General features: G+C 36.1%; 2 protein-coding genes across 8 annotated transcripts in view; one reads left to right on the forward strand and one right to left on the reverse strand.

Moving 5' to 3' along the window:
- The window catches only part of SGTB (small glutamine rich tetratricopeptide repeat co-chaperone beta), a 69,956-nt gene extending 55,723 nt beyond the window's left edge, over positions 1 to 14,233 (forward strand). For both annotated transcript variants that reach the window (XM_073235680.1, XM_073235682.1), the window contains exons 9-11: positions 10,724 to 10,761; positions 11,011 to 11,094; positions 12,171 to 14,233. In XM_073235680.1, the coding sequence (XP_073091781.1) occupies positions 10,724 to 10,761; positions 11,011 to 11,094; positions 12,171 to 12,282 (234 nt within the window). In that variant the 3' untranslated portion in view covers positions 12,283 to 14,233. The remainder of the gene's footprint in view (positions 1 to 10,723; positions 10,762 to 11,010; positions 11,095 to 12,170) is intronic.
- A 1,047-nt stretch (positions 14,234 to 15,280) lies between these two features.
- Positions 15,281 to 25,353, reverse strand: part of TRAPPC13 (trafficking protein particle complex subunit 13) — a 54,879-nt gene continuing 44,806 nt past the window's right edge. For 2 of the 6 annotated variants that reach the window (XM_073235662.1, XM_017675375.3), the window contains 6 exons: positions 23,651 to 23,668; positions 21,620 to 21,753; positions 20,151 to 20,349; positions 18,919 to 19,019; positions 16,720 to 16,870; positions 15,281 to 16,595 (listed from right to left, as the gene is read on the reverse strand). In XM_073235662.1, coding sequence (XP_073091763.1) covers positions 16,488 to 16,595; positions 16,720 to 16,870; positions 18,919 to 19,019; positions 20,151 to 20,349; positions 21,620 to 21,753; positions 23,651 to 23,668 — 711 coding nt within the window. In that variant the 3' untranslated portion in view covers positions 15,281 to 16,487. The remainder of the gene's footprint in view (positions 16,596 to 16,719; positions 16,871 to 18,918; positions 19,020 to 20,150; positions 20,350 to 21,619; positions 21,754 to 23,650; positions 23,669 to 25,353) is intronic. The other 4 variants (XM_073235667.1, XM_017675377.3, XM_017675376.3 and 1 more) reach the window with 3 other exon arrangements.

Consider the following 25,353-nt stretch of genomic DNA (forward strand, 5'->3'; position numbering starts at 1 on the left):
TCTCTTTGTATGTTTGTGTGACATTTTTGAACACTGTTACCTAACAGCATAGGTTACACTATTGCAGCAGGATGTGGAAATGGATTTCCTTTAGTTTCAGATTCAGTTTAGCCCTCAGGATGCTGTTTACTGAAGTGAGGTATGAGACGGCCATGTAGGAGCTGTAAAAGGTGTGGATTCAAAACTTATTGTGTGACCCTTAAAAAGATCAGGTTGAGAGGCGGAGCCAAGATGGCGGCGTGAGTAGGACAGTGGGAATCTCCTCCCCAAAAACATATATATTTTTGAAAAAACAACAAATACAACTAATCCTAAAAGAGAGACCAGAAGACACAGGACAACAGCCAGACTACATCCACACGTGCGAGAGCCCAGCGCCTGGTGAAAGGGGTAAGATACAAGCCCCGGCCCAGCGGGACCCAAGCGCACCTCACCCCAGCTCCCAGGGGGAGGAGAGGAGTCGGAGCGGGGAGGGAGAGGGAGCCCAGGACTGCTAAACACCCAGCCCTAGCCATCCGCACCAGAGCGCAAACACAGTGCATGCGTGGAGGGCTGAAAACTAGGGAAACAGGGCAGCAAGACCTCTGAGTGGATCCCAAAGCTGATGCCCCTGTGACAAAGAAAAGCGAGTGCTTTTTGAAAGTCTTAAAGGGACAGGGACGCAACATCTGGAAGGAAAAACCCAGGTCACAGTCCAGCAGCTGGAAATTCCAAGGAAACCCGGGTGCACTAACCCCCTGGGCAACAGCTCTGAGACCCCTCACGGAGGTAAACAGCCAAACAACCCCCATCCATTACCCCTCTAGGGCGCGGCCATAGCAGAGAAGCAGCCTAAGGCTGGCCATGCCCTCAGCAAGGGAGCTTCCTCCATACCTGCCGGGCAAGACACAAAGATCCAGTCTACACGCAATTGCCCAACACAAGCCACTAGGGGTCGCAGTTGTCCCAGTAAAGAAAGGCCAGTAGCAAGTGGAAAGTTTGGCTCTCCCAGCTGACAGTCAATAGCACATATAAACATTAAAAGGCAAAAAAATTTGATCCAGACAAGACTAACCCAGACAGCTACGGCATCTGCTACATCTTCCCCTGAGAAGGAACCTGGGGAGATAGATTTAACCAGTCTTTCTGAAAAAGAATTCAAAACAAAAGTCATAACCATGCTGATGGACTTGCAGAGAAATATGCAAGAACTAAGGAAGGAGAATACAGAAATAAAACAAGCTCTGGAAGGACTTCAAAACAGAATGGACGAGATACAAGAGACCATTAATGGACTAGAAAACAGAGAACACAAATGCAGAGAAGCTGATGCAGAGAGAGATAAAAGGATCTCCAGGAATGAAAGAATATTGAGAGAACTGTGTGACCAATTGACATGGAACAATATCTGCATTATATGGGTACCAGAAGAAGAAGAGAGAGAAAAAGGAATAGAAAATGTCTTTGAAGAAATAATTGCTGAAAACTTCCCCAAACTAGGGGAGGAAATGGCCTCTCAGACCACAGAGGTACACAGAACTCCCATGACACAGGATCCAAGGAGGGCAACACCAAGACACATAATAATTAAAATGGCAAAGATCAAAGACAGGGACAAAGTATTAAAGGCATCCAGAGAGAAAAAAAGGTCACCTACAAAGGAAAACCCATCAGGTTATCATCAGACTTCTCAACAGAAACCTTACGGGCCAGAAGAGAATGGCATGACATACTTAATGCAATGAAAAAGAAGGGCCTCAAACCAAGAATACTGTATCCAGCACGATTATCATTTAAATATGAAGGAGGGATTAAACAATTCCCAGACAAGCAAAACTTGAGGGAATTTGCCTCCCATAAACCACCTCTACAGGGTGTCTTAGAGGGACTGCTCTAGATGGGAACACTCTAGCACAGAACAAAACACCCAACATATGAAGAATGGAGGAGGAGGAAAAAGAAGGGATAGAAATAAAGAATCACCAGACAGTGTTTATAATAGCTCAATAAGTGAGTTTAGTTAGACAGTAAGATACTAAAGATGCTAATCTTGAACCTTTGGTAACCACAAACTTAAAGCCTGCAATGGCAATAAGAACATACTTATCGATAATCACCCTAAATGTAAATGGACTGAATGCACCAATCAAAAGACACAGAGTAATAGAATGGATAAAAAAGCAAGACCCATCCATATGCTGCTTACAAGAGACTCACCTCAAACCCAAAGACATGCACAGACTTAAAGTCAAGGGATGGAAAAAGATATTTCATGCAAACAACAGAGAGAAAAAAGCAGGTGTTACAATACTAGTATCAGACATAACAGACTTCAAAATAAAGAAAGTAACAAAAGATAAAGAAGGACATTACATAATGATAAAGGGCTCAGTCCAATGAGAGGATATAACCATTATAAATATATATGCACCCAATACAGGAGCACCAACATATGTGAAACAAATACTAACAGAACTAAAGGAGGAAACAGAATGCAATGCATTCATTCTGGGAGACTTCAACACACCACTCACTCCAAAGGACAGATCCACCAGACAGAAAATAAGTAAGGACACAGAGGCACTGAACAACACACTAGAACAGATGGACCTAATAGACATCTACAGAACTCTACATCCAAAAGCAACAGGATACACATTCTTCTCAAGTGCACATGGAACATTCTCCAGAATAGACCACATACTAGGCCACAAAAAGAGCCTCAGTAAATTCCGAAAGATTGAAATCCTACCAACCAACTTTTCAGACCACAAAGGCATAAAACGAGAAATAAACTGTACAAAGAAAGCAAAAAGGTTCAGAAACACCTGGAGGCTTAACAACACGCTCCTAAATAATCAATGGATCAATGACCAAATCAAAATGGAGATCCAGCAATTTTTGGAAACAAATGACAACAACACCACCAAGCCCCAACTACTGTGGGATACAGCAAAGGCAGTCTTAAGAGGAAAGTATATAGCAATCCAGGCATATTTAAAGAAGGAAGAACAATCCCAAATGAATGGTCTAATGTCACAATTATCGAAATTGGAAAAAGAAGAACAAATGAGGCCTAAGGTCAGCAAAAGGAGGGACATAATAAAGATCAGATAAGAAATAAATAAAATTGAGAAGAATAAAACAATAGCAAAAATCAATAAAACCAAGAGCTGGTTCTTCGAGAAAATAAACAAAATAGATAAGCCTCTAGCCAGACTTACTAAGAGGAAAAGAGAGTCAACACAAATCAACAGAATCAGAAATGAGAAAGGAGAAATCACGACGGAGCCCACAGAAATACAAAGAATTATTAGAAAGTACTATGAAAACCTATATGCTAACAAGCTGGGAAACCTAGGAGAAATGGACAACTTCCTAGAAAAATACAACCTTCCAAGACTGACCCAGAAAGAAACAGAAAATATAAACAGACCAATTACCAGCAATGAAATTGAAGTGGTAATCAAAAAACTACCAAAGAACAAAACCCCCAGGCCAGACAGATTTACGTTTGAATTTTATCAGACATACAGGGAAGACATAATACCCACTCTCCTTAAAGTTTTCCAAAAAATAGAAGAGGAGGGAATACTCCCAAACTCATTCTATGAAGCCAACATCACCCTAATACCAAAACCAAGCAAAGACCCCACCATAAAAGAAAATCATGGACCAATATCCCTGATGAATGTAGATGCAAAAATACTCAATAAAATATTAGCAAACCGAATTCAAAAATATATCAAAAGGATCATACACCATAACCAAGTGGGATTCATCCCAGGGATGCAAGGATGGTACAACATTCGAAAATCCATCAACATCATCCACCACATCAACAAAAAGAAAGACAAAAACCACATGATCATCTCCGTAGATGCTGAAAAAGCATTCGACAAAATTCAACATCTATTCATGATAAAAACTCTCAGCAAAATGGGAATAGAGGGCAAGTACCTCAACATAATAAAGGCCATATATGATAAACCCACAGCCAACATCATACTGAACAGCAAGAAGCTGAAAGCTTTTCCTCTGAGATTGGGAACAAGACAGGGATGCCCACTCTCCCCACTGTTATTTAACATAGTAATGGAGGTCCTAGTCACAGCTATTAGACAAAACAAAGAAATACAAGGAATCCAGATTGGTAAAGAAAAAGTTAAACTGTCACTATTTGCAGATGACATGATATTGTACATAAAAAACCCTAAAGACTCCTCTCCAAAACTACTAGAACTAATATCGGAATTCAGCAAAGTTGCAGGATACAAAATTAACACACAGAAATCTGAGGCTTTCCTATATACTAACAATGAACCAATAGAAAGAGAAATCAGGAAAACAGTTCCATTCACAATTGCATCAAAAAGAATAAAATACCTAGGAATAAACCTAACCAAAGAAGTGAAAGACCTATACCCTGAAAACTACAAGTCACTCTTAAGAGGAATTAAAGGGGACACTAACAAAGGGAAACTCATCCGATGCTCGTGGCTAGGAAGAATTAATATCGTCAAAATGGCCATCCTGCCCAAAGCAATATACAGATTTGACGCAATCCCTATCAAATTACCAGCAACATTCTTCAATGAACTGTAAGAAACAGTTCAAAAATTCATATGGAAACACCAAAGACCCCCGAATAGCCAAAGCAATCCTGAAAAAGAATAAAGTAGACCCTGCATTCAAAGTAGCCCCAACTTCAAGCTCTACTACAAAGCCATAGTAATCAAGACAATTTGGTACTGGCACAAGAACAGAGCCACAGACCAGTGGAACAGACTAGAGACTCCAGACATTAACCCAAACATATATGGTCAGTTAATATTTGATAAAGGAGCCATGGACATACAGTGGCGAAATGACAGTCTCTTCAACAGATGGTGCTGGCAAAACTGGACAGCTACATGTAGGAGAATGAAACTGGACCATTGTCCAACCCCATATATAAAAGTAAACTCAAAATGGATCAAAGACCTGAATGTAAGTCATGAAACCATTAAACTCATGGAAAAAAACATAGGCAAAAACCTCTTAGACATAAACATGAGTGACCTCTTCTTGAACATATCTCCCCAGGCAAGGAAAACAACAGCAAAAATGAACAAGTGGAGTATATTAAGCTGAAAAGCTTCTGTACAGCAAAAGACACCATAAATAGAACAAAAAGGAACCCTACGGTATGGGAGAATATATTTGTAAATGACAGATCCGAGAAAGGCTTGACGTCCAAATATATAAAGAGCTTACACGCCTCAACAAACAAAAAGCAAATAATACAATTAAAAAATGGGCAGAGGAGCTGAACAGACAGTTCTCCAAAGAAGAAATTCAGATGGCCAACAGATACATGAAAAGATGCTCCACATTGCTAGTTATCAGAGAAATGCAAATTAATACCACAATGAGATATCACCTCACACCAGTAAGGATGGCTACCATCCAAAAGACAGACAACAACAAATGTTAGCGAGGTTGTGGAAAGAGGGGAACCCTCCTACACTGCTGGTGGGAATGTAAATTAGTTCAACCATTGTGGAAAGCAGTATGAAGTTCCTCAAAATGCTCAAAGCAGACTTACCATTTGAGCCAGGAATTCCACTCCTAGGAATTTACCCTCAGAACGCAGCAATCAAGTTTGAAAAAGACAGATGCACCCCTATGTTTATCGCAGCACTATTTACAATAGCCAAGAATTGGAAGCAACCTAAGTGTCCATCAGTAGATGAATGGATAAAGAAGATGTGGTACATATACACAATGGAATATTACTCAGCCATGAGAAGAGGGCAAATCCTACCATTTGCAGCAACATGGATGGAGCTGGAGGGTATTATGCTCAGTGAAATAAGTCAAGCGGAGAAAGTGAAAAACCAAATGATTTCACTCATCTGTGGAGTATAAGAACAAAGGAAAAACTGAAGGAACAAATCTGCAGCGGAATCACAGAACCCAAGAATGGACTAACAGGTACCAAAGGGAAAGGGACTGGGGAGGATGGGTGGGTGGGGAGGGATAAGGGGGGCGGAGAAGAAGGGGGTTATTAAGATAAGCATGCATAATGGGGGGAGGGGAGAAAGGGGAGGGCTGTACAGCACAGAGAGGACAAGTGGTGATTCTGCGGCATTTTGCTATGCTGAAGCATGGTGACTGTAGAGGGATTTGTGGGCGGGGACCTGGTATAGGGGAGAACCTAGTAGACATAGTGTTCTTCATGTAAGTGTAGATTAATCATAACAAAAAAAAAAGAAAGAAAAGGGGGATTACTCACTAACAGGATAAAACTAACTGTAAATCAATGATTAATGCATGCTTTAAATATCCTTAATTTTGATCACTTAAAGGGTGTCAGATGGTCAGCTATGGAGGTACATTTTTTTGATAATATTCCTTTCTCTTAAAAAAAAAAAAGCAGTTCCTGTGTGGTGACCTCCAATGAGTTCTACACAATGGTATAAAGGGCATATCAAAGTGTGGGCAAAGTTTCTGTTTGTGTTTATACAGAGGATGAAAGTCTAATTTGGCTACCCAGAAAATGAACTAAGATATGATATGAAGAAGAACTTCTAACATCAGCACTCTCTGGAAGACTCATACCAGAAGATGATCATCAAAAAACCTCAACAAAGATCCAGGCGCTGCTACAGTTGTAGCTGCATTCATCCCACCGGTTCCTGGACTTGCCATGGGAATGAAGAAGGGGATATCTAAGCTGGCCTGTGCATACAGTAAAACAACAAATTTGACTGGATCTATACTGTTGGAACTCAACCAAGAATTAGGAGAAGTGCAAGTTGTAGCACTCCAAAATCTTACAACTACAGACTATCTACTGTTAAAAGAACATATAGGATGTGAACAGTACTCAGGAATGGGTTGTTTTAATTTGATTTCTCTCAGACTGTTCAAGTTCAGTTGGACAATATCCATCATATCATAGATAAATTTTCACAAATACCTAGCGTGCCTAACTGGTTTTCTTGGTTTCACTGGAGATGGCTGGCAATTATAGGTCTGCTTTGGTTATGTTACTGTATTCCTATTATGTTAATGTGTGTGCACAATTTAATTAGTAGTTTAAAACCTATACATGCTTAAGTTACTCTACAAGAAGATATGTCAAAGAAAGAATCAATCTTCCCATGTTTTCTTCCATCTGCTACTTCTGTAGCTGTTCCTCTTCCTTCCTAATTACAACACTTAAATAGAATTTGTGCCTCCTATCGAATTTACCGAGTATCATAATTCTTCCAAGTGGTAAAGATACCTCAAGACAAATGGTGGGCATAGAAGCCACAGGGCATAAATCTGCAAAGAAGTAAAATGCTAACCTTTTCAAACAATATGGCTTCTCTCTCACTTACCAACTTTACATTTCCCTGTATGGCCCCGGAAGATGACTGGTTAGCCAGAGACGGGTAAGATTCCTCAAGGGAGGAACAACCTAAGACAGGCACAGTCGCAGGGGGGCCATCAGGTGAGAAATTAGGGATCAACAGAAGTGAGGCTTAGAACCTCACCCCCCCCTGTTTTGAGAGAAATCTTCTGCATCTGTGGATGTGTTATTGCCCTTGTCTAGCTTGGATTAACACTTAGTCTACAGGCACACACCTGATCATCTACATTTGCTCTCTTACAACACTAAACTATGTTTTCTACCTTTATGTTGCATCTACCTACCACTTCAGCATTTTATTAAAAAAAAAATAATAATAATAATAATAATATGGGAGAAATGTGGGATTCACATATAAATCAAGTATAAAAATCAAACAAATATTCATATTTGACCTGATTGTTTATAGTTCATAATGCGTGATCAAAACCAAAAGTTTCTGTGATGACTGCCCTTGTACTGTTCACCATGTAAGAACTTATTCACTATGTAAGAATTTGTTCACCATGTAAGAACTTGTTCATTATGCTTCAGTAGATTGGAGACTGATGAGAATTAGGCTTGGGGTGGATTAATGATGGTGCATTGAGCATTGAGTCCCCTATACAGAATTTTATTGTTGTTAACAACCATTTGATCTATAAATATGAGAGATGCCCTCTCAAAAAAAAAAAATCAGGTTGATAGAGATTAAAAGAGCATTTTTGGATGGGCAGAGGATGTGACACTTCTCCAAAGTATGTTTCCAAATGTCTCCAAAACAGACATTTCTCCAAAGAAGAAATATGGATGGCCAACAGGCACATGAAAAGATGCTCCACATTGCTGATCATGAGGGAAATGCAAATTAAAATCACAATGAGAGTACCTCACACCAGTTAGGATGGCCACGATCCAAAAGACAAGAAACAACAAATGCTGGCGATGATGCTGAGAAAGAGGAATCCTCCTACACTGTTGGTGGGAATGTAAACTATTCAACCATTGTGAACACAATATGGAGGTTCCTCAAAAAACTAAAAATAGAAATACCATTTGACCCAGTAATCCACTCCTAGGAATTTATCTGAAGAAAAGAAGATCCCTGATTCAAAAAGATACATGTGCCCCTATGTTTATAGCAGCACTATTTACAATAGCCAAGACATGGTAGCAACCTAAGTGTCCATCAGTAGATGAATGGATAAAGAAGATGTGGTACATATATACAAAGGAATATTATTCAGCCACAAGAAGAAAATAAATTGTACCATTTGCAACAACATGGATGGAGCTAGAGAGTATTATGCTCAGTGAAATAAGCCAGGTGGAGAAAGACAAATACCAAGTCATTTCACTCATTTGTGGAGTATAACAGCAAAGCAGTATAGAAGGGTCAAAATAGCAGTAGATGCAGAGATACTAAGAAGGGACTTGTAGTTACCAAAGAGGAGGGTTTGGGGAGGGTTCGAGGGGAGGGAGAAGGGAACTAAGGGTCACTATAATTCGCAATCACAATGTGGGTAGGTCACGGGGAAGGCAGTACAAGCAATGATTCTGTAATATCTTACTACACTGATAGTGACTGCAGTGGAGGGGGTGAGGACTTGAAAATATGGGTGAATGTTGAAACTACTCTGTTGTTTATGTGGAACTATCATAAGATTGTATATCAATGATAGTGTAATAAAAAAAAGAGGGTTATTGGATAAAGCTATTGGAATTACAGAGCTGTTGCATGTGTGAGGGACATAAGGAAGCCTGCTCTCCTCAAGCTCAGAGAGGGCTTTGCTGGCCCACTCAGAGAGCTTTCTATATGGCCCTCAGTTTGGAAGAGAGTAGACTGGTGTCAGACCTGCCAGCTGAAGAAGCTAGTTGCAGAATTAGCTGTGTGTTTAGGAAATATTTGTACAGGTAGCAGTGGGGTAGATGTGTGTCTCCTGTGGATCAAAGTGAGCACGCATACTTATGAGATAGTTCCGGTCAGAATCTGCATAAGACGGCCTCCTGGAAGGTGACAAGCCCCAACGCACAGTCTCCAGGAGAGGACTCCTGAGAACTTGGGACAAAGCAGAAGTCACAGCATCCATCCCAAGAGCAAATTACCAGTCTCAGAGAATAGATGAGAAATGTCCAGGAGGTTGGGAGAGTCTGAGTGTCTGAAGACCCTCAGTAAGTGCCCCATGAGAGAACCAGAATGGCTTTAAGCAGTGACACCAAGGTAAAACCATTAAGACAATACCAGTCACCAAGTAACTTTCCTGACACCCCTTACTCTGTTCCTTCTGGTTAACCCTGACCCTGGAGGGCCAGAACTGAGTCAGTAAGCTGGGGGAAGAGAAATAGAAGAATCGGGTAAAAAGAGCAGCCAACTGTGCCTTTCTTTTCTATTGCAACTGGCAGATCTGTGGTAGGCCCATGCTGGGAGAGGAAGGTTCTACCTGTACATGCAGTTTTATGTATTTGGTTATTACAGTGAGCAAGACATTAACTACTGAAATGGAGGTCAATTTTTAATTTAAAGTGACTTAAGATCTGCTTTGTATTTCTTGTATGCCCTAGATTCTTTAAGGAGAACTACTTTTGCAGAATCAGATTAGAGATATTGTGCAGCAGAATGTTTTTGTTTATAGCTCATCAATCCGGTTTTTCTGTGCAATGCCCATAGTACTTGTGTTGGCTCAGAGGCACCAATCCTAACCGAGACTCAGGGAGAGTTACTGAATTATTTGCCAGTCAAGCCAATTATCTTTATGGTAATAAACATAAGCAGTGGTTTTTCCAATACCTCATTTAGGGTCACTGAATCAAAAAGTTACTGTCTCCAAAAATTTAAGCTAAATGTAAATTTTACAGAAATGTTGACAGTACCAATTTGAAGCAAAAAAGTTATGTCTTTAAAATAGAGTTTTAAAAGTGCATGCAGTGCAGGCATTAACAACAACGTCTCCCACTGTATGCATGGGAAGGATTGAAAGCCCTGAGCCCCAGAGCAAGGTCACACCTCTTAGGGTGCTCTTCTCAAGTGGGCCCTCTCAAGTGCAGGGAATTCTTTACACTTCTAAAGTTTCTATTTTTCCTTTTGGCTTTATTGATCTAATCAACAGTAGTAAGTAAACTCTCAGTATCCTTACAGTGGTGTCTGTAATTTCTTTATCTGTGCAATGTATTTTTAATGTCATTCTTTTCTAGTACATTTTTTTTTTACATTCCCATTCACTTTGAATAGCACACTATCAGTCTACAAAATGTTTATGCATACATGGTTTAGCTTTCATTCCTCTGCTTTTTTCTAAAAAATCTTTGTTAAAGATCCCTAACTATTAACTGCCTTTAATGAGATATGCCATTTTTCAATTCTAGGCAGCAAGTTTAATGCAGAATCCTCAAGTTCAACAGCTGTAAGTATACAGAAAGAGCATACTACATACCCCCCTTCTACTTGCCAGGCTCCTAATTTGAGCACATCAGCTAAAAAATGATAAATGTTAAGTGATAAATGAATGCTAGTCCCCCGGAACTTAAAGACATGCACATTTAGCCTAACCTCCTACTCAATGTGGGTATATTTAACTGATTCTTCCCTGGCCAGTATCTTACTTGCTAAGAATATATGCCAATCCTAGTGATCTATCTCTTGCCTACTCTAGAATGTCAGGAATGATGACAAATGCCATTGGGGGACCTGCTGCTGGAGTTGGGGGCCTAACTGACCTGTCTAGCCTCATCCAAGCGTAAGTGTTACTTAAAATAGAAATAGTAAGAAAGTATTTTAATGTCTTATAGTTTGTCTCTAAGGTGAGGGAGCAGAGCTCTTGTTTTTAATTTTCATCTTCTACTGCTGGTGTCAGTGGCTTCATTAGTTATTAGCTCTAAAAGAAATTCATAAACTGGGATTTTCAGACTCAAGAGCAGGAAGATCTGGATCCAAGAAAAATTTTTTCAGCAGATTTGAATACTCAGGGATGTAGATGAAAGTCAGATGTCTAAAGTATGTATTAATTTAGTTAAACATACATATTTCAGTAGAATATAGTACATATATTCATGTTCAGATAATTTAGGAAACTATTTTATTCAAACTTTTTTAGTGCATGTTATCATTAAAGGAACACCTTGCATCTTCTTACTTGAGCACATTACTTTCACTTCTGTCTAAATTTCTTAAGCTACTCTTTCTGAATTGCTTTTTGAATCTGTGTATGATGCTGTCACTGGACACTTCATATGAAGCCACAATTATTCTCTGCTGTTTGTGATCACGACTATGTAATCCTACTTGTGATACTGCATTTTTAGTGATCTTTAAGTGGTGCAATTATAGTGGTATCTTAAACTTGCAATTGAGGGTCACACACTTAGGAACTTGTATTAAATTTGTCTTTTTAACCATCAGTTCTGTTGGGTGACTTCTATAAGCATCCCAAGATGGGTGTGTCACCTGTCATGAGAGAGACTATGAAGATTTGACTACAAGAACAACTACTTTACATTATATTTGAGCACATAGAAAAAGCATATACTTTTTAGCCTTTTGCTTATTTGTAGTTAAACACTAAAGGGAGTGGATTTCACCCATTTCAGGAACTCAGTAATTTGTGAGCATGGATGTTTTGTTTCTTATGAAGAATAAGACTTCATTTTAATAAGGCCATATGGAGGCATTGGTAAACTTGCAGGTACTGAAGTTGTGATTCTAAAACTTGTTTTTATAGAAGTTTCCTTTGGGCAGTACCCACATCCTTTGCAGTTCTTTCTTCTTGGTGTCTGGAAATTCCCTAATTCATACCACTTTGCCTCTTTACTACAGGGGACAGCAGTTTGCTCAGCAGATACAGCAACAGAATCCTGAACTTATAGAGCAGCTTAGAAATCACATCCGGAGCCGATCATTCAGCAGCAGCGCTGAAGAACATTCCTGACTTGATCACAGACCCTAGCCCAGATTGCAAATGGTTATGGCTCTGAAGTGTTTGCTGCAGATAGTGGCCCCAAACAAAGAAAAAAACAAAAAAACTAAATAAATCTGTCTAGAGTATAGGTTTATCATGAACAGACTTGAACATAACATGACTCCTTTGTAAATGAATGATCAGTAACCTTGACAAATGCTAATATAGCACTTGACAGGGTCCATTTTCAAACCATTATCATATTTGTATATTAGGCTTATTAGCAGAGTATATTTATTGAACAGTAGGGCTGTGTATTGGTAAGTTCTCTAGCTCCACATTCTTAAGCAAACTTTTTTGAAAGGAGAGATGACCAAAAGGAAAGGTTTCTCATGCTGGGTTAGAAATGTTCTTGCCACTGAACAGCATGCCAGAGAGAAATTCGTTTTCTAGGTTTAGCTTTGATAGTGCTATCAGTAATAATGTAAGGACCGGTACTGTCTTTAATGCTGCTTGTTCTGATGGGTTACAGGAAATCTTAAGAGCTGGTGGAAAGCAGCATGTGGTACAAGAGCAGTTATTTTGAAAAGAAAAAATAGATGCTGTGAATGTATAGAAAGTGAAGGTAGGATGCTCAGGTTTTCATAGTTAACTAATCTTGCTTGCAATTTGGTACTGGTAACATCAGCATGGCCAGTTATGTAAAGTACATAATAAAATACATTTAGAAATCCTTAATGGTACTGTAGGTCAGTTGTATAGCTATTCAACTTAATTAGCACAATTTCCCCAGTGATAACTTTACCATGGAAACTCAAATATATCTATGTTTAAATAAGCCAATGGCTTGGCCCTTACCTTAAGGATTTTCTAAGTGTCATTTAAGTAAGTTGCTATAAACACTGATTTTTAAAAAACAAACTGATTTTTTGATGGATTTCAAAAGCATCACTGATATTGCTTGTTCATGCAATCCTCTGCTGTAATTTTGCTTGGCATGTCGCTTTTATGCTTAACCTTAATTTGATGCAACTTAGAGAGCAGGAGACATAAAATATTTCATTGAAATTAGAATACATGTTAGTGGAGAGAAGTGGCCTTAAGTATTAGTGGCATGGCTCTAACTACAGTGATGGATGACACTGTTCTAATTGCAACTGGAATTTCGCTTGTTAATTATGAAATTGATACGGTCGGGTGGATCTGTAATGATTTAACAAGTGTTCAGAGAGAGAACAGAAAGGAAGTCATATAAAATTAAATTAGCAATACTGATGATGATCAGGGTCTTACTATAACTGCTCTTAAAAGACTAATTACAACTAGTGGGTATCTTGAAGTTTAAAAAGCAACTCTTCCTTTCTTTCTTTGCCATTGTGAGATTAGAAATGTTTCAATAATTCCACTTTAAGAATCACCTGGGGAATTCATTGCAAGTGCAGATTCAGGGCCACACTTTCAATTTTTATTTAGATCCTGTAATAAATCCTAGGAATTAGCATTTTAAACAGAACAGTAGGTGGTTCCACTATAGGTGCAAGGACTCTTAATTCAGAGCAACACTAGGTTAGAGAGTTCTCCTCAGTTTGATTAGCAAATACATAATTACGTGAACTCAGACTACAACAAAGACCTGTATGAACCTACAGTTCTGGCCAGAGAACAGCAGGACTTAAATCCTAGGCTCTCTGACTTAAATCTCCTATATTCTATCTAAACCAACTTAATTTGTCATGAAGTTAGATTTATCTCCTAAGGTTTAAGTTTATATAGAATGAAGTACTAACTAATCACGTGAAAGTGATGACTGTGATGAAAAAAAAGCAGAGTTGATCCTTAATTAAAAATTAGTCACTCTTTTATCCATTGTTGAGTGAGAAAAAGTTTCGAACATAACTATCTTCAGTGCATTAAAAATGCGTTCAGGTTAATAAAATTGGCAAGACTCTACCTAGCTGGCTAGGAAAACAGAGAATACAAATCAACAGTATCAAGTGAAATGGTATATTACTACAGCCCCTATACACATTAAAAAGATAATTAGAAACACTATAATGAACTCTACATCTATATGTTTGACATCTTAAACAAATTCCTTGTAAGATACAAACTGCCAAAGCTCACTGAAGAAATAGATATAACCTCTAAAAAGAAAGCTACAAGCCCAGTCAATTAACAATCAATTCTATGAAACATTTAAGGGAGAAAGTATCAGTTCTACAGTTTCTTCCAGGAAATAGAAGAGGAGAAATTACTTATTTTTAGTTATTACTCTGATACCCAAATCAGACAAGGCCATCATAAGAAAAAATGCTTTAAAACAATGTCTTGATTTACTAATATCTGTAGTTAAGATAGCCATTCTTTTTACACAAAGTAACAGGAATTGGTGTATTTCTTCCATTTCCCTTATCTAGCTTTTTTGCTAACATATCACCCATAACAAATCCAATCTAGAGATCTGTTCCACATACCTGGGTTTCTGTTCTATTTAAGCCATTTTTGCTCTCCAAGTACATTCACGATTTTGGAATCTCTGTATTGCAACATATTTCAAGAAAGTTGTATGTAGTTGAATTGTGCTGGCTACTCTTAAAATTACAAGGAATGCTCCAAATATTATACTTGTCTGGAACAAAAGGGCATTAAAATGAATCTTTACACACATTCTACTTAGGAATGATTTCCATCAACCACATTTCATTGTAGTAGCTGTAGCTGTTATGATGCTTTGTAAAACTTAAAGCATTCTTTTTATGCAAATGACATTTTGATTTAATGTATTAAACTGTTTATCTAATTTTTATAATATGGCTTAAACAGATCCTTTCTCAGATGACATATCTAACCTTTACTTAAAGAATGAACAATATGTTTCCAGGGGATTGCTTATAAAGAGAGACTCTGTATTTAACTCAAGTTATACAGCAGATTCCAAGTGACCATCATACCTTTTAAATTAGAAACAGAAGGTTCGGTCATGAGAAGACGCTTGAAAAAACAATCGAAGTACCCAGTGCAGTGGCTATAAAGTCTTATTTCATCATTTAATCAATCTTAGTCATTATGGAAAAAAGTTCAATTTTAAATTGCTTGCACTTTATTTTGCACAGACATTTCATTAATTATTACTCCAATTTAAGGGGCGAATCTCATTCTGAATATGGTTTTGATTTTGGACCAATTTGTCATGCCAATAAATAATTCTGCATTTAAGAAAAAACAATTTTTGTATTTGACTTAATGCACTCTTACATTTAAGCAATTATATATACATCCTTGAACTTCAACTTACCAAATAAGTTTCTATTTAATGGCATAAGCTTTTGTTTTCCTTACAAAACATTGAAACTTTTATTACATTCATTTGCAGAGTTGTTACAGTCTTAACTTTCTGTTTGGCATAAGTTAGTGTGATTGTATGTAGAGATAAAAATTTTAATAATATTAATACATGATTTAGAGTTCAAAATCAAGTATCAGAAGCTAGAAATGCTTTATGTAAGTGTTATTTTTCAATAGGAAAACAGCATTTTTTGGATTTAAAATTAGAAAATTTTGAGGGTTTAGTTAAAAGTTAACAGTAATAAACAGTCTAAGATAAAACCAATTCTGATCTGCTGTTAGTAACTGAAACTGAGACGTGTGTGTGTTTCTATGTATATACAAATACAGATACATACCAAAAACTCACATAGTATTAGCAAATGTAAGGTTTTAAGAAACAACTGCACTTTTGAGATCAAGGTCAGCGAACTATGGCCTACAGGCCAAATTCAGCAGGCTGCCCTACTTCTGTAAACACCACTGTTTTCTGTCTACTGGCTGCTCTTGCACTACAATAGCAGGGTTGAGTATTTTCAACAGAAACAGCATAGTCTGGAAAGCCTAAACTATTTAGTACCTGGCCTCTCACATAAAATGTATGCTGACTCCTGTTCCAGATACTTGTTAAGGACAAATGGCCTCAAATACAGAGATTTAGGAGAACAAAGTTCATTGGTCATGTGAATGAAATGAAATAGGATACACATAGAAAATGTACACATGTTCATTTAGAATATAACTCACAAGATAAAATAGGTTGAAGGTTGCTGTCAAAACAAATATTTAACATTTTAACAGTTTTACAGGAGAGACATTTAACTAATATACACTTATTTTTTGCTGTTGGATTTCACAAAGGTGACAAAAATACAGAAAGTTTTGTGAAAGCACAACATTGGAAGTTTTCTTCAGCTTTCCACTTTAATGGCCGAAGATACCACACAGACTTGTGCGATGTCATCGTATTCATATGTCCTCTTTAAGAAAGTGTCTGTTAGTCTTAAGCCGGAGATGCTCTATTGAGAGAAAGATACAGGGCTCAAGATTTCATTCATTGATTATTACAAGAGAAATAGGGATATAACATATGACTATGAGTTGATAAACCCCCAAATACTCAAATTATTGAAAAGTGCATACTTGCAGCCCCTGTACTGAAGACAGCAGGGTCAGGGCAAGGCAGAGAGAGGAACTTGGATGCAGCTTTCCAAGCTGTCTTCCTGAAATGCCACACCAGTGGATGGAATTGGTATTGCACATTTCCAAAACCAGATCCATAGTCCTTTCACTGCTAAAGGAATCAGAAAAACGAATAAATCTCGCTCCTTTCACAAAGGGGTTACAATGATGTTTCTTCTGCTATTGCCAGTGTATTTGTGTTCTGGGTGTTCATTAGGAGACTAAAAACCACAATCTGAAATAATAAGTCATTTTTACTTCACTTAAAATAGAATCAGGAAAATGAGAGGAGATGTCATCTTCAAGGGTTTAAAGTGGCACTGAGACTAAGCTGCCTGTCCAGCTGCAGGCCTTCTGGGCCTGTCATTGAGCACTGGCTCCTTCCTGATGATTAACCACTGTTAATAGCTTTGCCACTTCTCTGGGAGACTTCCAGACATTTGTGTCTAATCTTGTTGCTATGTATGCTTATTTGTTAGGTACTCTACAGGAAAGAAAAATGAGTCTGGTCTGGTGCTTTTGCTATTTAACCTATTTCTTTACCACACAGAAAACAGAAAATCACTGACAAGATTTCTAATAAATAAATACTATTCAGGTTTTATCACTGTTAACATGAAAGACTACTTCTGCTTATAACTGATGTACCAGTTCAGCTTAAGCATGTTAAAAAACTTGAAGTGAAAGTATGCACATTACTTAAAAAAAAATAACCAACAGGCTCATAATAAAGTCTCTCACTCTACCACCATTTATGACTACTTTCTTTTTTCTCCTTTTTCTTTATAGTTGGCTCTGTATTTTAAATACTGAAATTTTAATTTATTGGCTTTTAGATACTGATTGAATAGGTGTCTGTATCCTCAAACATTTGAAATTTTCACTATGTGCTACAGACCAGGTTAGATACACTACACAGATTTTCTCATTAAATTTCACAAAAATACAGGAAGCGTATGTTATGTGTGTGTCTGTACTATGTGGTGGGGAAGGATCCCACTTTTATAGATGAGGAAACTGAAACTCTATGAAACAAGTGCTTTTTAGAAAACTTACTTGAATCACCAAAAAACTAAAAAAAATATAAAAGCACATCCCATATGCACAGATATATCCTATATATTTACCCTGTGTGTACTGTTTACAGAGCTCCTATGATGTGGTAAATATTGCATTTACAATGCTGGGGTAAGATATAGTCCTTTCATCTAGTGAGAGAGAAACTACTTAGTATAGTAAAATATATGAGCACTAAAAAGCTATATTAATATTTACTATGACAAACAAAGGAGTCATTAACTGTACCTAAGAAGGTCGAGGTAGCTTCATAGGGGAAGTAGCTATTTTTATAATTTTGAAGGATGAGTATTTCCTATTTTCCTAATATCATAAAGTTGGAATGGTTAAAAAGGATTATACATTCAGACTGAGAATTGGATTTACCACTGCATTATTGTCAAAATGCCCCAACTAATAATATATACCAAGTAGTAACACAGTATTAGCAAAAGTGATAGCACTGGGATTTAATCTAGGTTTTCCTGGCTTCAAAGTCCTGTGCTCTTTGTTTCCCAATAGCTGGATTATATGCTGTCTTTATTATCCAAATCCTTTCTTCCAATCTATAACTATGCCTTATATTAAAATCATAACCAGTTTTTGCTTAAAAAGATATAGCTCAGGTATTAAGTATGGCTCAGAAAAGTTTATGTCATTATATTAAATCTATAATGTATTATTCCATAAGAACATGCTAGTTCATGCTTTAGTAATCTGAAATATGAACGAAGTGTAAACAATGAAAATAACATAGACTTTGAAGTCAAACACACCAGGTTTCAGATTCTGGCTCCATCTTTTCTAGCTCTTTGAGCTTGAGTAAGTCACAATCACTCAGTAGGCTTTCTTTTGTATATAATGTGAATAATTAATACCTACCTCACTGGATATGGTACATGAGTGAAAAACACAGAAAATACCTAATACAGTAGGACCTCAAAAATACATAATATTCAGCTACCAGATGAAGAACTTCACAGTACTCAACACAACATCAGAAAAGCCTGTGTGTATGTCAAGAGGAAACTTTAAAAAGGGTATTAAAAAATTAAAAACTTCTTTAAGTATGTGAGGAGTAAAAGACATCCACATTGGCATTACCTGCAGTTTGTTATTTTACAGGTAATATGAAAAGGTTCTTCTAGGTTTACAGTATCCGGAATTGCCTCCAAAGACAACCTAACATCTCCGTAACCTGGAGCCTAAGAGAAAAAACAATACATTTAACATACATCTATTCGAAAACCTTTCCATTTTAGTGAAGGTACCACACCAGCACATCCACTCGAAGTTGTTGGGTCTTCCACCTTAATTCTGGAAAATATTTCTGACATTCTGCTCTTCGTTCTAATGTTTCTGTCGCTACTACCTGAGGACCAGCACTATTGATCATGACTGTTTTGCTATAATTACTTCATGTTCGGTAGGGTTAAAATGAATTTCACAGTTAAAACAGGAAAGAAATTTCAGGGGGTCTGATCTCAAAGGGATGCTTTCCAAAGATACTGTAGCTTATACATAAATGAAATAGGTAGGGTCACTGCTGAAACAGGAAGAAGAAGATCACTTTGAAATGATCCAGGAAGAAAATCATGTCTATTCATGAGAGAAATGTAGGCACGGATCATAGGAACCAAAGCTTAAAACATGCCATGACAGACAGGTTGATAGCTAAGTGCTGCATAATAAATTAGGCTTATTTTTTTCCCCAATCATTTCCTTAAATAGTAAAAGAAAGTAAACTTTGGAATATATCACAACAGTTAATATTCTGTATAAAGGGAGGATTCTGGATTCTGCAGCATCTTCTTACTAGTAGAAGGAGGACTGGTAGCTACCCCTACTCTCAAAGCAGAAATTAGGTAAAATATCCAACTGATGTTTACAAGATAATTTTAGTAAGACTCTCTGAGTTTCAGATGACTCAGATTTTAAACATCTTAAAAAAAAGTATGAACTTAGTTGGTCAATGTGCTAAGTCCACAAGTTTCAGGACATTGCAAAAAAGAGAACTTTAATATGGTGGAAGTCAGATGACACTGAGCATGAATTATAGTATGAATGATTGGTAAGCACTTAATTTCTGTTTGGTAAAGTAAAAAGCCAAGTATTATGGATAAATTGACATTTGAACATTTTTCATTCATCTCAATACCAACTGTCTTTCTAGAGGTAAGTAAAATTATTAGTATTTTATCTCTTATTCTCTAGTAATATTAATAATGCCTTTCACAGTGCTCTGATTTTTAGTGATACACCTTAGAAAATTTAAGTTGTTCTAACTATCTGCCCCCCACACACCAAAATCCCCACCAATGTTTTCCCAGACTCACCATTCTTTGAAGTTGGCTGGTCTGTAATCTTCCCCTTTCACCTAGATTTGTTTTCCACACTATATCCAGTTTTCCAATTACTGTTACTCCTTTAATGATGCCTGCTTTTTCTGCAAACTCCTTCTTGGGTTTTAGGCAGTATAAGTACTGGCGTGTGTCCATTGGCTGCAAATATGCTCTTGACCCAAATGTAGTTACACTGAGAGGGGTGGAGACAGAGAGGGAAAAAATTCACTAGAATCTTTTAAAAGAAAAACCATGGGTGTGACTGTTCTTTGGACAGGAACTGAATGATTTACCATCCAAAGACCTAGAATAGGACAGACAGTTCAGTAGTTTCAACACAAATAGAAAGGACTTGTACTAAGGATTCATTTTCCTTAATTTTTTTTTCAGTTGATAGAGAACATCTTCAGATTCTTTATAATAGAATGCAATGTATTACCTAAAATATTGGACATGTATCAATTAGCTGAACAAATGCAATAGAAATCATAATGTGAAGTATACTGTCCCTTTTCTCTAAAATTATCAAAGAACATAGTTTAGAGTAAGAAGAGGCATACCATTGTAAACTCAGCGATCATTTTCAAAATGAACTAAAAGATCAGGAAAAGAATGGAAAATTACTTCTTCAGTGGAGGCATGGGAGGCCAAGAACTTTCCTGTATCTAACCACCATAATAAGGTTCAAGTAAACTTTCCATTCTTGATTAATAAAATCAGGTACTTTCTTCAGCTATTACCTTATCCTTATTAATGACAATACTACATTTATTTATTCTTCCTCTTCTAAATTACCTATACAAAGACATATCATTTTCACATAAAAGCAATCCTTTTGATACAGAGAGAATAATTCTTCTTAAAACTCACCCTTCACCTTTACCCTTGCTAACTTCTCCATCATGCCTTCCCAAGCCTCAGTTTTATCATTTGCAGGATAAGGATGAAAGGTTCCATATTTACCTCGCTGAATTATAATGAAAATAAAAGAACAAGTATTTCAAATGTAAAACAAAATGCAAATGATTAGGATCTTTATGTTTATGTGGAGGAAGAGATGAATAGGTGGAGCACAGGAGATTTTTAGGGCAGTGAACTATTTTGTATAATACAGTAATGGTGGCTACATGTCATTGCACTTGTCAAACTACAGAGAATGTACAACACAAAGAGTGAACTTCGGAGTAAACTATGGAACTTTAGTTACTAATAAGTATCAATATTGGTTTATCAATGAAACAAGTGTGCTACATTAAAACAAGATGTAAATACAAATACACTGTGAGTGGGAAGAGGGGCATGTGGGAACTCTGTGCTTTCTGAACAATTTCTCTGTGAACATAAAAATTCTCTAAAAAGTTAAGTCTATTAACTAAAAAAAATAACAAACTACCCTAAAGTAACAAATATTAGAAACATTCATCTTTCAAAATAAGGACACACACTTTATAATTCATATTTACCATTCTCCAGCTTGATTGACTGAATTTAATTCTGCTACATTGTACATTATAGATGGCTCCAATGAAACTTTCTCCATAAACATGGGTGAGGTTGTAATATTCTGAATCTGGGCTTCCAGAAATACTTCATCAGTCTGAGGATATGAAAAAAACATCCACCAAAGTGTGATGGCATTTAAAATATCAACAAAGATATCTGATCTATATGAAGAAAAAATATTAACCACAAATGTGATTAGTTCATGCCTGCAAATCGAAGTTATAATTAATGCAAGAAAAGAAATCTTTATCCTAATGTAATTAACGGGCAAAGTCAAGTGTTAGTCAACTGACAACTTGTCAAACAATGGATGGGGGATAACTATAATATTTTTTTGGATTAATATCCAAAAATACTTAACTGGAATTTCATTCACAAATATCCTTCATCTTTTAGAAGTCAGTAAAATGTTAAAATGTGAGTATAATGAATACACCTGTGTACCTATCATTTTAGTGATATATTAAGATAACTAGGTCTTCATTATAATATTCCAGCATAATATAACTTCAAATGTCACATTACTTCAATTTAGATAATATAGGGACCACAAGTACAGTGAATAATAAATATTTTTTAATCTTACAGGTCTTACCTTTTTTTTAATTAAAGCAGTTTGATATAGTGGTCATTAGTGTTTCCTTGGTTCATTTTACATGTATATTTAGGGTTAAAAATACATGTGAAGTATACCTGAACAATTTTAGGGCTTTTAAATCAAAACATAATTTGTAGTTTTAGTGACAGTTTTGGAAACTGATACTATTTAGCAGTATTTTAGTCACTGAGTAACTTTATGTAGTTTTATTTAAAATTCTGTATTCCCTGATTATTTATGCTAAACATCCTTTTTATGCTATTTGGTTATTAATTTGTGTGTAACTGAAGGATAAAAGACAACTTGGTTCATTTTTTAAACAAACCTATATAAAAAATGATAAGGATATCTAAGAATTATTTTGTTCAAAAATTTCATAATATATATATGCAGAAACAAAATAAACTATGACCAAAAAATGTGTCATTTATGAGTTTTAACAGTAAATCCAGGAAAATCAAAATCATTTGCAAAAATACAATGATGAAGTCATAATTTAATGTGTAATTATCTAAAATAAGGCAGACTCTTTAGTTGTTGGCACATGGGCTCAAATAAAAATACAAATACAATGATTTATTAGTTTAAAAGAACGTACCATTTAAAGGAATTGTTCTGTTACTTTTTCTCAAAAAAAAAAATCCCATCAATCCATTGCTTTAAAGAAAAAAAAAAAACCACAGACCCACATTACAGATTAAATGCAATTTTATGTATGGATTTTATAAAAGTTTAGATAAATTGAAAGAAAAGCAGCATAATGGAAAATTAAGTTAGTTGAATAGTTAGTATAAAGTGATTTGACATTTGAAAAATTAAGAATTTGTGCTAAGACAGTTGATGTTCTTATGTATGTAATGCCATATAAGCAAATGCTGCTTATACTAAATAGAAATTGAATATATGATTTTAGCCAAGTTGGGAAAATCTGATTTTCTTCTGTTTACTGTAGTCAAAGGCCATCTTTATCTGACCCAGACTTAAAACTAAAATCACAGTGCATTTGAAGATGAATTTCAGTTAGGTAGTTTATTCAAAGATTTGAAGTACAGTAGGGTACTTTATAGTAAGATGCTGAAAATCCCAAGGCTATTTTAAACAAGGCTAACATGTCTTTTTAAAAAAACACCTAAAAGGAAAACACTAAAAATGAAAATTTAGTTGTTTCAATCTGACGGTTTAATCTTTGATCTAATTTTTTTCACACAGATTAAGAAAAATCAATCTAATAGAAAAAGTACAAACAAATTATATACCTTTTTGAAGTCACCTAGGTGGTATTCACAACTAACTTTGTTTTTCCACTATGCTTTGTAAGGAGAGGTTAACTAGGCAGAGAGTCAAAAGGGTGAGTATGAAAAGCATATAAATTTATAATAAAAAATCAAATTACCACAGAACTGAGGTCACTCTAATGGAAAAATAAAAAAGAAAAATTAGCAAAATCAGAATTAAATGTTAAAGAAAAAGAATAACTCTAAAATAAAATGCATTTCTGCATTTTTAAAATCTACTAAACAAGACAGCATTAGTAAAACAAGGAAGTAAACAGAAAGTAACATAAGGAAATATGACACATCATTTTTCTAAAAAGGTGAAACTGCTATGGTTAAATGAATAGAGAAGAATGCTACTGGCGAACACAGAAACAGGAGCAAATACTCAAGGGCACATCTGAGGGAGAGGTACACCCAATGCCTTTCCAGTGCTATAAATTCTTTACCTATATTGTAATTCTTCATAGATTGCTTAGGATGGATATACACTACCTTCTACATTCAGAATAGATAACTATTGTTTAATGTCTCCTAAGTCTGTGTAATAAGGAAATCATTTTTTTTTAAGGCATATCCTGGTCATCAGAGTTGCATGGGTCACTCTTCAGGGAAGGCTAGGCTAGACCACTTTTGACAACTGACTTTATTCTCTTCTTGTTAACAGATTTCATAGTTTGTCTTTTGTTCACATGTGTTTCTAAAGCTATTTATTTATTAAAGGCCATCTAAAATGTCAATTCTTTCATCAAACACATTGCTGGAAATAATTTCCCACCTCTGTTTCCAGAATGTAAGTGCACTTCGTAATCTGGGGCACAGTGTGTGTGCTTACACTGCAGCTATGTCACGTTAGTCTCCTCCTAAGTGCCTTGAAGATTATGAAGAGGCTCAGTTTATATTTATTTCTCTTCAATACCTGGCATGGAAATCTGCATCCAGCAGGTAATCAAATGTTTGCATCATAGCTTCTAATGTCACCAATCTTCTTACAAGGCTACAACAGTTTCTCATGAAACTTGTTTTCCTTTAGATGATTCACATATTGTTAGAATTATCAGAAACAGTGTAAAAAGCATGTTTGAGGCAAATGTGGGCCAATAATAGTTGTGAAAGGACTAAGGCACAGAGTAGTAAACATCGCCTACTGATATTAGTGTAGTTTACTAACTCCTACAATTTACCTGAATATCCTAGCTGGGTTCAACAGAATCTGCCTCACCTGAATAGTATTTGTTTGCCACACTACTAAATACCTTAGAGAGACACTAAATGCTATTTGTTCACTCCTGGTTTTTAGAGATGTCTATTTTCAAAAGTTCAGAATTTTACTAAATTTGTTTAGCTGATATTTATTGGCAAAGTTTAAAGATGATGTCTATACAAAGTGTTAACTGAAAAATGCAGTAAACAAAATTATTACTGTGATTATAAAAATAGAGCATTATATATAAATGAGTAAAGAATGAAAGAGAATATGGATTAATGAAGGACCAATTACTTTTTGGTGTGGTGGAATTGTGGGTTTTTTCTTTTCACTCTGAATATTAGAGTTACAAAACTACCTGACAAGTATTATGATATATCACTACATTTTCAACAAAGAATACCTAAAATAGCTTAATATGTGCCTTCCTAGGAACCAAGTACTGAAAAAAACCCCATCTACAGTCCATGTGTTTTTAAACAAATGACAAATAAAGACTATTTAAAATTCATCAGGCTAAATACTTATACTACAATTAATCAACACCAAACTATTTAATAACAAAAGTTATATTACAATTAATCAACACTATACTATTTAATAACAAAAAAGGTA

The sequence above is a fragment of the Manis javanica genome, chromosome 1 (assembly GCF_040802235.1).
Source record: "Manis javanica isolate MJ-LG chromosome 1, MJ_LKY, whole genome shotgun sequence".
NCBI lineage: Eukaryota > Metazoa > Chordata > Mammalia > Pholidota > Manidae > Manis > Manis javanica.